A 14,676-nucleotide genomic window follows, 5' to 3' on the forward strand; every position below is an offset into this window, starting at 1 on the left:
CTTGTCACCGCCATTACCCCTGCTGCTGCTAATGTTAACCAGAGAACCGTACTGGCAGGAAACAGAAACAGATAGGGAAAAAACACAGATATAAGTAATCGTCTAGAATGCGGCCACTATTTTCTTTTGGATATGGGGATGTCTGCAAGAGCGTGTGTGTGGGGTACCAGGACAAAATTCAACAGATGCAGCCCTGGTGCCAGCCATAATAAGTGCAATCTCACGACCTCAGCGTGTTTTCCCAACGTCCTCTCGGCACGTTTGACATTTAATCGCTCTCTCCCTAGAGCAGGGAGCCCCTTCTGGGGAACAAGAGAGTGAGGGGTGGTGGACGGGGGCTTAGATCAAGCTGAAGGTGTCCTTGGTCTGCCAGTTTGCTTTGATACCTCAGGAGGTCACTTGAGATCACCACTGACCTTGAGTCAGCGCATTATTAAGAAGTCTTTGAAGAACTTTCAAAATATGCCACTTACCCATACGCCCCTTTTTCTGTTCTCTCGACACTGCTGTATGACAAAGTTCATAACCCTCCAGTCCAACCCTGGATAGATACGTTTTTACAGCTTTGACAAACAGATCCTCACCTGGTGTCTTCACGGAGAGAGCTGCGTTCTTCTGTAGGTCTCATTTGTTATCGAAAGACGGGTGAGGCGTGCCCCGTAGTAGTCCACGATGTAATCCGACCCGTCTGATGGACCCACAATCTATGCCAGAGCAAACAAAATGAGTCTCGAATGTCAGAGCGGCGTAGGGAGACATACATAACAATGTAATCTTTCACCAGACAATTACATGATTCCACATTACACAATGATGAATACCAGGTGGGCTGGTTGGGTCTATCGTCCTCCTCAGATGGCTCATGCTCATGCAATTGAATTATAAGACAGTAATGCCGAATTGGAAGCAATTTAAGTTTAACCCCAGGCAGTGCTGTAATTGAGGTTGCTTTCTGAGTCCTAGTGAGGAGGAGTGTCCCAAAGGACAGTCCCCAGATCAGAGTTTCAGCAATGAGCCTAGAGCCCAAACTGGGGCCCGTGCCAGTTCTGAGATCAGCTTCTATACGAGCAACATGCTTGGACTGACGCACAAAGACAGTGTAATGGCTTCCTGCAGGCGTGCGTGCCCAACACCTGGCTATGCCGGCTCTGCTCCGCTCCACTCTGGGACGGGATGATAATGAGAACACACATCTGGTGGAGGGAGAAAAGCCCCACCAAACACAGACACTGTGTTCTACCATATCAAGATTAGCACTCATCTGGCAGTGGCCCAATACAAGCTATTTCCTCTCGCAATGGTATCGCCCGAAAGTTGTCTAGATCGGTGTGGTGGTCGACTAGAGTTTCTTGAATACGCACGTTCATCTTCTCTCATTCCATTAACATTCGATCCATCAAACTCGATTGATTCCTCCACTCTAAAACATTAAGTTTCACTGTGCCGTTATATTGCATCACTATAGGCCGAATTGTGGCACGACTCGCAGGAAGGAATATTGATGAATATACATTACAGTAACATGTCCCAGGTGTTTATTTATAAGTTCTCAAAGATGCATTTCCCGAACGACACCGCTTTTAGCGAAGGTAGTTTGGTGTATAAAATATGGGGTTTTAGAAAGGAGCGGTGAGCGCAAATGGGGTCTCGAGGGAAGGGGATACTCTTTATCAAAAGTGTCACAATTTAAAAACGAAGAGGCACGACAGTCGACAGCTAATTGAGAATGTTAGCGCGTGACAGCTTTGGCTGCCAGAGGCACTTCTTAAAAGCATTGCTCTCCCAGGGCCTTCAATAAGACATTAAGAGAACAATAAACACTGCAGTGGCCCTGTTAATCAAAGCCGCCACGGCCATTTAAAAAAATAAAGGCTTGGTTTATTTATCCACTGCGGCTAGGAAAGAGCGGGCGTTTCTGAAGAGGAACGCAAAACAACTGAGGGAGTCATGATAAACCAGCAGAAGCATGAAATTGTCAATGAATGGACAGGTATTGTTTTAAAGCAGTACGTTGCAAGCGACTACGAATAATCAAACTAGGTACAGAGGACTTGAGGCACACCGTGTTTATGGAAGTCAGTAAATTTGAAAGAGATTGAAAGGCCAGAACTTTTAAAGCTTATAAATGACAAAAAGTCTTGATGGATATCACATTCTTCAGATAAACTACGAATAAGGTATCGTAACACGCTGTCCTGTCCTGTTGAAACATGTTGGAAAACATCAAGTCATTGTTCCCTCAGCGTTTAGTAGTTCAGACACACAATTTTTTGTTTTCACTAGCAGCAGGGGACGCAAACATTTCCAACATATGACGTAGCGGCCGAAAGATTTCTAAAGTACGTGTAATAATTATTTCTGGAGCCATCTTTCAACATGCATAAGAGCTTGCCATAAATATCTGTCATTGGTGGCATGTGGAAGCGGTGAGCAAACATCTCTCTTGTATAGCTTCATTCAGGCCAGTGAGGCCTAATGAGAGTGGAGAGGGTGAGGTTAGGCCTAACAAGATGACAAATGGAGCGTCTTTTTTCTCCTGTCAGGTGTAGGGGGCCTTTAATGGAGGTTAGGGGAGTCCTGTGGGAGTGTGCAGCTTGGGACATGAGGAGGAGGAGGAGGCGAAAACAAACGAGGCTCTCATTAGCTCCTTTCACAGTGCTGGAGCCACCGGAGGAGAGACACAGGTGCCACTGAATACAAACACAAGCATTCAAGTACAAGTCCGTGCTGAGTCTCTGCAGCTCATTTACAGGATTGTGGGTAAAGTGCCTTCCCTGGTTACTGCTCTGATATGCTAAATGTAAGGTAGTTAGCTTTTAAGCCTTGCCAATTTAAACATTCAAGCAGAAAAAGACGCTAAAGATAACTCGCGCACACTGTGTAACCCAAAACTTGACATCCAAAGCCGCGTCTGACAGCACGTGACGTGAATACAGAATTGTGCTCCCTTTCACGTTTTTCAATTTCACACAATATTATGTCAAAATGCTCATCTTGGTGAGTATCCTAGTAAACATAGTCGGTTGCGTCAAGAAAAAAAAAAAAACACTCAATGCTCTTGACTGAATAACTTTTGTAACTTTAATAAGAATTCTATACATACAGATTCTTTAATAAAGATTCTATATATCTATATTTCATTTATACAGTGAATACTATGCAGTGTTATTTTACATTTGATTGCTTTATTCAATTTCTGTACATAATCTGCATCTAACTACTGTTAGATCTACCTGAAAACCCTAAAAAAACACTGTTTATTTGTGCTATTGCTAGTAGCTAATTTTCTTACAGACTAATCACTTGACTTTAATAGTATTTGAAATTTATATTTTACATTATAGTCGTTTTTTTTTTTTTTTTTCATTTGTATTCTTGATTACTAGCCTTAAATGACTAGCCAATGTCTGTAGAGGGCTGCTTTAAGACAAATATAATACTTTTCAAAATAAATGATTTATAAATAATAACCTTTGTTTTTTCAAATATAAACCTTAAGTGTCTTGACAGTTTTTGTTAGAACCAACTAGATCTGACGCAACATTTGCAAACCTTAAATACTTTTTTCTGCCCACAGTGAAAGCAAAATACAGTGTGAAAATCACAGCCAATAAAAACAAAAACCCTGATAACTATTAAATTAGGTATAAGTAAGCAAAATTTAAAAAGAATAAAAATGGATCAACTTGCACCAAAAAGAATGCTTTAGGAAAAATAAACTAGTAAAAAGTATAAATGGGCCAAATCCTGGAAATTAAAGTCTCTTACCTGCATGGATATCAACATGAAGTCCACTAAGCTTCCAATTCCACAGAACCCCACAGTGCAGAATTTCAGCAGGCCTGGGAATAAACAAAGAGTGATCCACACGTTAACCAAGAACACACTGAAAAGCTTCCCATCATAACCACTTTGTGTCCAAAAACACTTTCTCTCTGGCTTCTCTGTATGACCACAAAGAAAAACAATTTTGAGGGCAAAGCTATTTAACGTGCACCTATGAAAAGGTTTTTTTATTTTTTTCATTCTTCCATTAGTGCAGGCTGTTTTTGAAGTTTTTAAGCCACTGTGCAAGACTGTAAGGTCAACTTAGAATAATCAGCCAATTCATAGAACTTAATTTTGTGCATTAAAGACTTACCTGCCTTCAAGCAAATAGGTAGGACTGTCAATTAATATTCATGAGCCAAGTTAAAATGTATAAGGCCCACACATAATTGCCACAAAATAAACAATTATGGTTTAAATTTAAGTAGTACTTTGGATGTCCATTGAGTGATCATTTGAAACACCACCAGGAGCCCATGAGATCTGCAGTCAATTAAAAAACCCCTTCCATCCTGCGATTCAAACATAATTGCTGCTAATCATCCCTAATATTACTTATAATTGGTCATTGAGGGGTTTAGGCATGTTGATTCCAGGATGGCTATCAAAGAAGCCACCTGCAGAATGTCTTCTCAACAAGTCCAGGCCTTCCTTTGAGGCACACCTGGTCTGGACTGACCCCAGAGCTGCTGGGCTATTACGCTCTCAATGAACAAGACTATACAACTGACTCCAGCGCGGTGTGAGTCTGCCTTTCACAAACTCCTGTGCTCCTCGCACAAAGAAGCCAGGAACAAGGGGGACCTTCAAAAGCCCAGGGCCTTTTGTCCTAACGCAGGTGCTTAATTGATCAGGAAGTCCTTAAAACGTGGAGAAAGGCAGAAAGACGGAGCTTCCCGCTGTATCCAGCCTAACCTTGGGATTTAGATGTGCGACTTGAACTCATCTGCATGCGATGACAATAATTGCTCCATGGGATAGATAGACTAACACCATGAGATCTGATGGCAAAGAGAACTGTTTTAGTTAATTAGCTGTCGCGTGCAGACTTGTTTTGTTAAAACAGTTGGTACCAAAAAAAAACGAAAGAGCAAGGTGCTCAAAAAAGGGTCATTGATGGATTTTCACGTGTTCTGAAAAGCAGAACATGCAAGGACTGATAATGTTGGCCTCACATGTGAACAGCATGTACCTTTTCTTAAAAGCGATCCAAACCTGTTTCTTTGGTGATTTTTGTCTCAGGAGTTTATTTTCAAAATAGGCGTAGATATGTTTGGGATGGTTTATATTGTGGTTAAAGGGGAAGAGTTCTTCGACAGAAAGGCCAAAAACACTTTAACCACCAGTCTTTGATCAGAATCAAAACTTTAAACAAACATTTTGTGGCCTTGTCCATGTGTGATGGAGGGAATCCCACAAAATTGGTTCAAATCCAGGTCACATGTCTATGGAAGCTTGTTTCCGCTATTGAATACAAATTTTTTTTAAAGATAATTGCACATTTTTATTTCACAATTCTGATTTTTTTCTCTCATAATTGTGAGGAAAAACTCGCAATTGCAAGAAAAAAAGTCAAAATTGCGAGATATAAAACCACAATTCTGACGTTTTCTGAGAATTGTGAGATATAAACTCGCAATTGTGAGCTATAAAGTCTAATTCTGAGAAAAAATAAAGACTTTTTTCTCTGAATCTTGCAATTCTGACTTTATATCACGCAATTCTGATGTAAACTCGCAATTGCAAGAAAAAAAGTCTTGCAAGTCGCAATTATTTTATATTGCTTAAAGATATAAACCACAGTTTTTGGTTTTTTTTTGCATTTAGACATTAATTTCATGACAATTAAACACATTTCCCCCCTAAAATTCTCTCCAAATTTATGACGAGATGCTTTAGTTTTTTTTTTTTCGTAAACTGAATCTCATAAATGTAAATGTAATGTCTACCAAACAGATCAGTGTTGTAATCGTTAACTAAAACTATTAAAACATTTTTGTTAACTGAAATAAAATAGAATATAAATAAATAAAAATGAAAAATTTTGCCTTGGCGACTAAGTAAAATAAAATAAAAATACTACTAAAATAAAGATTAACACCAAACAGTTAACTAAAATGAAAACTGAAAATATAAAAGCGAATTCAAAATATTAATAAAAATTATAATAGTATACTGTATAAATCCTAAAATAACACTGAAACAGATTCAATTTTTAATGAATCTTGAAGAAATATTGTGTAAAATAAGTGCTAACTTAAAGTCAATTGTAATTTTGTCTACATCTTATTTGCTATCATTAAACTGTGTAAAAAATATACAAGATTATATCTGCCACCCTAGTCTATAGATTTCATTACCAGGATTGGCCTTTAAAAACACATATTAGTCGACCACTAATCTGTAATCATATTGGCTACTGGCTATAAATACCATCTTCCTATTATTATCGGTATCAAATCAGATTTCCACGTCAGTGATGACCATGTCTGCCTCTTCAAATCAATATTAGAGCAAGAAAAAGATCAAGATTGGTGCAAGAAAATCAGTCCGTGTGATTCTCACTCAGAGAACATCTGGTGAAAAGGTGTGTCCTTGGAAAGGAGGCAAGAAATGATGTCAACAGCAGAACATCCAGGACTGATTCTGTCTGTTCTTAAGGTCCCTTGTGTTACAGCGCAGCACTCGCACTAGAGATGTGCCTGATAATGGCTTCAAAATGAATAACTGCAGAGTAATAGAAAAAAAATTGGGCTGACAGTCACTCCTCCTGTTTGCTGGGTAACAGGTGAGCCAGGGGAAAGCACGATATTATTCATAAACAATACAGATATAAATAATTTTGAGATTGTTACTGATAGAGAACAGATAAAAAATATATGCTCTGCTGCACACTCCTATTTTCATGAGTTACTGAAGGGTAGATGGGTGCCAGAAAGAGGTGATTTCAGGGCAACGGCACACAGCCAAAGAGAAAAACATGGATCCATAGCCTAGTGACCCACACATTTAGCCAAGTTCAATTTAGCCAACAGTAAAGACAGTAGTTTCTTACCTAAGGCCGGGTATCCCAAGTAGAACCGATCCGCCCCGATCCATCCCAGGAAGAGTGACAGAGCAACAGCCACTTTGTATGAGTAACCGCTCCTAATGTAAGACAAAACAATAGATGTTAACAGATTATTTACACACACACAAAAAAGTAAATACACACTTAATGTAAGGCCATGTCATGAAGGTAAAGTTTGACTTACACATTTCGACATGGGACGCTTTTGTTAAACCCAACCTCTTCACCGCTGAATTTGAACTGTGTTCCATTTGACAGCCGACAGCTGATGTTTGGAGCGGGAAGGCATTCCACTGAAATCACAACACAGCCTTAGATTCCTCATTTAATATATCACAAGTCATAACTGGTATCAGGCTTATTCTGGCAATTATAGAGACATTTCTTTTTTATTATAATAATACTATATATAGTATAATATATTACAATTAAATTATATATATATATATATATATATATATATATATATATATATATATATATATATACAGTATATATATATAATTTAATAATATAAGTTATTAAATATAGTATAGTTATATATAGTTATATATAGTTATTTATAATACATTATACATTATTTTATACAATTATATAATTTTAATATATTATTTATAAAATGTATATTAAATGCTACATTGATGTATATAAAATATTATACACTTTTTGTAATACAATATATATTAATTATTTATCAAATATATATTTACATCAAAAATACATATACTAACACACATAACATTATACATTACATATAATATATAAAAATATTAAAATCAAATATATATGATACGTTGTTTATATATTATCTTTATACATTATATTATACTCTACACTGTTATATACAGTATATTAATATATTATGTATGTTACAATAAATTATGAATAATAAATATTTCATATTATACATTACATATAATGCATAAAATAGGCTACTAAAACTATTTATTATACATTATTTAATACTTTGTTTACATACTATATTTACTATATATATATATATACACTCTACACTGATATATATATATATAGTGGTTATAATAGTGGTTTTATGTGGATTATGTTCCTCTTTTATCAGTCTGTACTAGTGTTATCAGATATGGTTTGTCCACTTGGTATGGTGATTTTCCTGTAAAATCAAAGATACTAAATATTGTTCAAACTTTTATGTGTATTTTTATTTGTATGGTGTGTATGAATATTTTGTCTAATTATGTTTTAATGTATCAGGTTTTTGCGAAATGCTGGCTATATGGAGTCCATTACAAATTTCCCTATCAGGGACAATAAAGTATATTTCATTTCATATATATGGATTATGCATAATGTATTACGCATAATGTATTGTAATATATACATAATATATTGCATTGATTATATATATATATATAAAACATCAGTGTAATATATTATGTATATATTAATATTACAATCAATTATGCATAATACATATTTCATTATAATATGTTGAAGAACGTAGAAGCATTTTAAATAGTGAAACATAAAAGCAGACTCACCCCAGGCCAACCGGTCCTTGCAGTTTTCTGGTTCTTGAGTTGCATCATCTATTTTGGGTTCTTTACACAGATACCTAAGCACTGTTAAGGTGGAATCAAATGCTATTTAAAGCAACATTACTGATGCTGATTTCCAATAGCCAATTCAAGTCACCTTTATCTAGTGCTCTACACAATACAGATTATTTCAAAGCAGCTTCACAAAAATAAACAGGAAAACAGCAATCAATAATCGAATATGAGTGACATGAGCCATCATAGATCATTTAACATAATAGACACAGAATGGAATTAATTTACGCTTATGTATAATAAAAACACATCTGAAATATTCCAAAAGGTCTAACAAAGCAAACAGATATATGCTATGTAGGTCATAAATAACGATTTATATCACTCTATACACTATTAAATCACAGATCTAAACACCAGATCGTATTAATTGTACCGTAGTTATGTAAAATAATGATTTATATGTAAAATTAGCACATTTATGTTATGAACAACCATCAATTGCAGCCAAAATGCTAGCTAGCAGGCTACTAATTCAACGATCCCAATATATTAAGGCGATTTTGAAAGGATATTGTCCCAACTGCAGTTTATCACAGTTGTCCACATCACTCCCCAGGCTGTGGATGACAGTCAGGCAGAAGGCGAAGATGATCAGCGGCCGTGTTGATGAACGAAAGCGCATCAAACTCTTCCAGTGTAACGCCATGTTGAACAGTCACGTGACTGCTGGGGCTCTTAAAGAAACAGTGCACAAGATTCGCCGCGCACATAGCACGTAAGTCTCTCAGAATTCTCTTATTTAACGCCTTTAACTTTATACATATACTTAGTAAAGCCGGATTGGTCTGTATAGCAAGTTTGCACGCAAAACCAAGTATCGGTTAAACTTATTCACGGTGTTTAAAGGTAATAATCAACTTTATAACCGGCTAACTGCGCTAGCCTGTGTCACAATAATGGGGTTTTGTATTGGGAAGCAGGAGCATGTTTGTGTATTATGTTGTATGTCATTCTTTTCAAGGTATGGTTAATATTTTAAAACAAAGCACTTTTCGATTGATAGAATGATTCTTTAACGTATTATTTACACTGTCACGAAGTTTTCAGCACTGATTTCAGTGATGACTCAGTGTTTTACGCGAATGCACCTGTTTGATTCCGTTTATATAATTTATATGTTATGATATAATTTAAATAATGCTTTAATTATAGAGTAGACGTATAAACACATATTTACCCTTCAGTTACATAATGGTTTCGTTGTTATCTTGTGTTTAACTTAAATAAAGTTCACTGAAACTGGAATGATCACGCACTTCCTGGTTTCAGGTGAGGCTCGCGCAGGTGTAAACACACACGTACAGACAAAACAGCCCTAAACAACACTTGAAATGCTGGATTGTGTTTTATGAGAGAGTCTAAGTCGACAGAGATTTAGGTGAACCTCAAGAGCAAGTGTATATGGACATTGTAGGTAAGTAAGGTAAATACTCCCACTTTTGCTTTGATGGCTGCTCACGTGAACAGAAACTGCTGTCTGATAGTATAAAGGATATTGTTATTATAGGTTATAGAGTCTTAGATTAATAAGATGCCTTGATTTATCTTTGATCATATGAAAATAAACACATTATATCAGCATCTATTTTGAACGAGAACCATTCCAGGGTTCCCACTGTTATATAAAGTGAAAAATATGAAAATCAACATTTAAAATAAAAAATGAATGCAAATTTCAGTAGTGTATACATTTTTTAGCTATGCTAAATTATTTATACACACACCAGTCCTGTCAAATCGATTAAATATTATACTGTTGTTAACACTTTGTGTGTGTGTGTGTGTGTATATATATATATATATATATATATATATATATATATATATATATATATATATATATATATATATATATATATTCCACATACACGCACGTAGATGTGATTACATGTTATTAATAGATTTGACTGCACTAATATATATATGTATATATATATATTTGTTTACATAACAAATTTGATAATTTACAGTGTTTGATCATTCTTATCCATTAAATCATGATTATGATCATTATTATATTTGTGGACATAGACATTTAAGATCAAACTGAAGCTCAAAAATGTACAAATATCCATTTTCATCCACTTTTACAGATCAATCTGCACTGAATTATCAAGAGAACGACAATGTATGAGAACTTACCGACAGGTATCAGTAATTTGAATTTTCATCCACGTAAGCATGCTCTGTGTTTAATCCTTCTTTGCATGGTTAATATCTTGACTGTGTGTGTTCTCAGTGTCTGCTTCCGAGCGGCAGCAGGTGCTCCAGGCCTTGGAAAGGCTGCAGTCCAAGCTGGTGCAGAGAGAAGAGTGGACCCACAGCGACAGGCTCGGCACGCTGAAGGAAGCCCTGCAGAGCCCTCTGTTCGGCCACATCCTCACCCTGCAACACTCCGTCAAACAGCTGAAAGACCAGGTCAGACTTGCACAACATACATTAGCGTATAAACCTTCAAAGACACTCCTACTGTGAGCTCCAAGGCCACAAACTACTTGTATATTTGTGTCTGTATATTTGCCGTTTAAAAGAACTACTGGCAAGATTTCAGTGGTGTAAAGTATTTGAGTAAGGCCCTGTCCTACATGGAGCCCTAAGCCCTTGTGATCTTCCTCCGAGTCCGCATCGAGGGCACATATCAGCACCCTTCTGAAAGCTAAAATGACAAATGGGACATCTTACATGTGCAAGTGTACCAATTGAGACTGGGTCTAAATGGAATTAGTAACTGTACATAAGTATCTTTTTGACTACTTTGTAGTTTTACTGAGTATCAAAGATATTAGCAACTCTCTGCTTGACTATATTTTTGAATAAGTATATGTACTCTTTACTCTAAAACATTTGTAATGAGTAAGGGGCCGATCACACCTGACGCGTTTTTTGCAGTGAGAGGCTCCTATTTTCGGTTGGTTTCCTATGGGAGCGAGCGTTCTGCGCGCTGTTTATGTGCCTGTTGCATCTCGCGTTTTACCGCCTGCTGCGCCTCGCGTTTTTGAAGTTGAAAAAAAAGCAACCACGAGCGGAAAAAGCGCCCGACATCATCGTGTTTTTTTCCATTGTCCAATCGAATGAATGGAGAGGCGGGCCTTCCATTTTAGTGATGAAAGCTATAGTTGCTTGAACGCCCGGAGAGTGTGATGATGGAGGATAAACTTGTGGTGCTCTCGCGGGTTACCAGGAGCTTAACGACTTCACGAACCGTAACTACCACAACGTTAACAGAAAGTAAATAAAGTTAATAAAAGGCTGATTTGACATTTACTGGACTGACAGGACAGCTGTTTCAGTGGTTGCCTAGCAACATAAAAAACGCAGCGCACTGCTCGTTCTGTGTGATGGGGCAGTGCTGTGTGCCTCGCGTTTTCGAACCTGAAAAACGTGTTTGGTTTGATCGGGGCCTAATGCGATTAGTTACATTTTGCATGGCACTTAACTTTTTCTGCAGCAGTTTATTTCTGCTACAAAACAAGCGCCATCTACAGGGCAGTGAAGATACTACATCTTGTGCGTTTTGCCCTTACCCAAACTTGTCAACAAGGCATTAGCAGGTTGTTGTGAATCACAGGCTTTGCATATATGAGATGAGGACATAAGAGTTTCCCTTTCAGACGCAACATTTATGGGAGGAGAGTATGTAAATAAATCACGCAACGTGATTTACTAAGGTTTGCGATAGTCAATTTACTCATTTTGCGCTTGACATGCTTCGCTAGTTGCTGTAGAAGGCACCGCAGAGGACGAATTTTCTCCACTCGTGTTCATTTAGGGGCCGTTTACACGACTCCGTTTCCAACTAAAAACGGAAAACATTTGATGAGTTTTGACCGTTCATTTACACGTCAAACTTTTAAAAACGTGTTTCAAAGTGCACGTTTTTTGAAAACGGTACTGTTATCGTCTCTGTGAAAACTACAAAAAACGTGTATTTGTGAAAACGGTGACGTCATGAGTATCACGTGTTCAATCTATATGTGCATGTGTTTCATTATAAAGTGACATCGCCAACTACTGGCCTGGCAGCAGAATGCAGCGTCTCAGTTGTTTTCGCGGATCCATGTGAACCGTGATCGTTTTGACAACGTTGTCGTCTGTCTGCGAAACTTCAAAAACAAGATGTTTTCTGAACATATCGTCTGCTGAGCCACATTATTTTTTTAATGCTGAGTCTGTTGTTTGTAGATCACGTTCACCTGATTATAAACAGCTCTGCTTGTTTGTGACCCTACGCTATTTTGCGCTGCTCTTGGTAGATTCTGTTGGTCAATTATGGAAATGAGCTGCCGCGTCTTTGTTCTTCATTTTGCGCATCAGTATTATTGATGAAAGTGATAAGCAGTCCTCATGTTTCAGTTCATCAAAATTGTAAAGAATTTCCAAGATCAGATCAAATATCAGTATTAATGTGTATTCATGATGCCAAATCATGCTAAAATCACATTATTTAGTTAGACAACTCAAACAACTTTTAAAATCGAACATGTTTATTTTGCATCCATCCCAGAATGCAGGACATGTGTTTCTTTACCGCATACTCGGCATGCTGAAAGTCCCTCGTCCCTATTTGTATTCAGTCTGAGTTTTTATTGACACAAGAAACCTCTTTACAATAAACAATCCGCACACCAAATTAAGATAATGGCAATAACGGAAGCTCGCCTTCATATTCTAAGTGCTGGGAAGGTCAGACGTGCGCCTATGAATGCGTCAGGTGAAAAACCTATCAAGTATGTCGAGGCGGGCAGCAGTCGGAGTTTCTATCAAGCCTTAATATCCACTGTCTCAGTTTGAGTAACTGCCTTGTCGGAGATGTATCGATGAAATAGGCTGGAACCTGCTCTGTCAGCCCAGACTAAATAAGCACAAGACTGATAAGTTCCCACAGTAAGAGTCTAAAGGTCATTAATACATTACCTGTTGGGGACTAGCGAATACTGCAGAGGAATCTATTGATTTTTCCACCTTTTATTTTTTCCTTCCTTTTCTCTGCCTGTAGGACATGGTTGCTCCTCTGCGGGTTGTTATCTTTGGGATGAACAGTAATATATATGTGTGTGTGTGTGTGTGTGTGTAATATATATATATATATATATATATATATATATATATATATATATAAAATATTATATTATATTATATATATATATATATATATAAAATATTATATTATTTATATATATATATATATATAAAATATTATATTATTTATATATATATATATATATATATATATATATAATATAATATTGAAACATTTAAGTATTTATTACAACTCATCCATTTATAACAATAATTATTATTATTATTAATAGTAATTTAATTGTGCCTGTTTATGAATTTGTTTGAAATATATTTTTAGAATAATAACAATACAACTGTAATTATTGCTACTATTATTATATTTGCATTATTTTATTATTAGTAGTATTTTTCAAATGTATTTCAAACAAATGTTTATTCTTTATCTTTTTCTATTTCTTTGTTTTCTTCTCTCTTTCTTTTTCTCTCTTCTTTTTTCTCTTTCTTTCTTTCTTTCTTTCTTTTTCTCTTTCTCTTTCTTTCTTTCCTTCTTTTTCTCTTTCTTTTTCTCTTTCTTTCTTTCTTTCTTTTTCTCTTTCTTTCTTTCTTTCTTTCTTTCTTTCTTTCTTTCTTTCTTTCTTTTTCTCTCTTCTTTTTTCTCTTTCTTTCTTTCTTTCTTTTTCTTTTTCTCTTTCTCTTTCTTTTTCTTTCTTTCTCTTTCTTTCCTTCTTTTTCTCTTTCTTTTTCTCTTTCTTTTTCTCTTTCTTTTTCTCTTTCTTTCTTTCTTTCTTTTTCTCTTTCTTTCTTTCTTTCTTTCTTTCTTTTTCTTTCTTTCTTTTTCTCTTTCTTTTTTTGTCTTTCTTTCTTTCTTTCTTTCTTTCTTTCTTTCTAAGGGCCTCCACTAACCAGATGTTTTGAGACAATTCATAAATGGGCAAAATGTATATTTGTCTACATAACTATATTTGCATTATTATTTTATTATCAGTAGTAGTAGAAGTAGTAGTAGTATTTTTCAAATATATTTAAAACAAATTTGTTATTGGAACAATTGATTTTAAAAATTCTTATGTTTTTTTAAAGAACAAATTTTTAAATTAGATTTTTTTTATTTATTATTATTAATAATGTACAATAATAACACTTAATGGATAACAATAACACTTG

The 14,676-nt window shown here is 35.9% G+C and overlaps 2 protein-coding genes and 1 long non-coding RNA gene across 10 annotated transcripts in view; 2 read left to right on the top strand and 1 right to left on the bottom strand.

Moving 5' to 3' along the window:
* LOC307169544 overlaps nt 1–2,963 on the top strand; it is a 23,032-nt gene extending 20,069 nt beyond the window's left edge. The window contains exon 3 of the long non-coding RNA XR_013823160.1: nt 2,544–2,963. This is a non-coding gene — a long non-coding RNA (uncharacterized lncRNA). The remainder of the gene's footprint in view (nt 1–2,543) is intronic.
* tm2d1 (TM2 domain containing 1) overlaps nt 1–10,650 on the bottom strand; it is an 11,759-nt gene extending 1,109 nt beyond the window's left edge. The window contains exons 1-7 of the mRNA XM_079890266.1: nt 10,633–10,650; nt 9,003–9,164; nt 8,416–8,489; nt 7,083–7,191; nt 6,884–6,975; nt 3,769–3,842; nt 585–704 (exon numbers count right to left, since the gene is read on the bottom strand). Coding sequence (XP_079746392.1) covers nt 594–704; nt 3,769–3,842; nt 6,884–6,975; nt 7,083–7,191; nt 8,416–8,489; nt 9,003–9,136 — 594 coding nt within the window. The 5' untranslated portion in view covers nt 9,137–9,164; nt 10,633–10,650 and the 3' untranslated portion in view covers nt 585–593. The remainder of the gene's footprint in view (nt 1–584; nt 705–3,768; nt 3,843–6,883; nt 6,976–7,082; nt 7,192–8,415; nt 8,490–9,002; nt 9,165–10,632) is intronic.
* The window catches only part of patj (PATJ crumbs cell polarity complex component), a 104,259-nt gene continuing 98,713 nt past the window's right edge, over nt 9,131–14,676 (top strand). For 6 of the 8 annotated variants that reach the window (XM_079890250.1, XM_079890255.1, XM_079890252.1 and 3 more), the window contains exons 1-4: nt 9,131–9,205; nt 9,760–9,904; nt 10,584–10,638; nt 10,730–10,908. In XM_079890250.1, the coding sequence (XP_079746376.1) occupies nt 10,617–10,638; nt 10,730–10,908 (201 nt within the window). In that variant the 5' untranslated portion in view covers nt 9,131–9,205; nt 9,760–9,904; nt 10,584–10,616. Of the gene's footprint in view, nt 9,206–9,759; nt 9,914–10,583; nt 10,639–10,729; nt 10,909–14,676 lie in introns of all 8 variants that reach the window. The other 2 variants (XM_079890251.1, XM_079890254.1) reach the window with 1 other exon arrangement.

Source organism: Squalius cephalus (genome assembly GCF_949319135.1).
Source record: "Squalius cephalus genome assembly, chromosome: 13".
NCBI classification, from domain to species: domain Eukaryota; kingdom Metazoa; phylum Chordata; class Actinopteri; order Cypriniformes; family Leuciscidae; genus Squalius; species Squalius cephalus.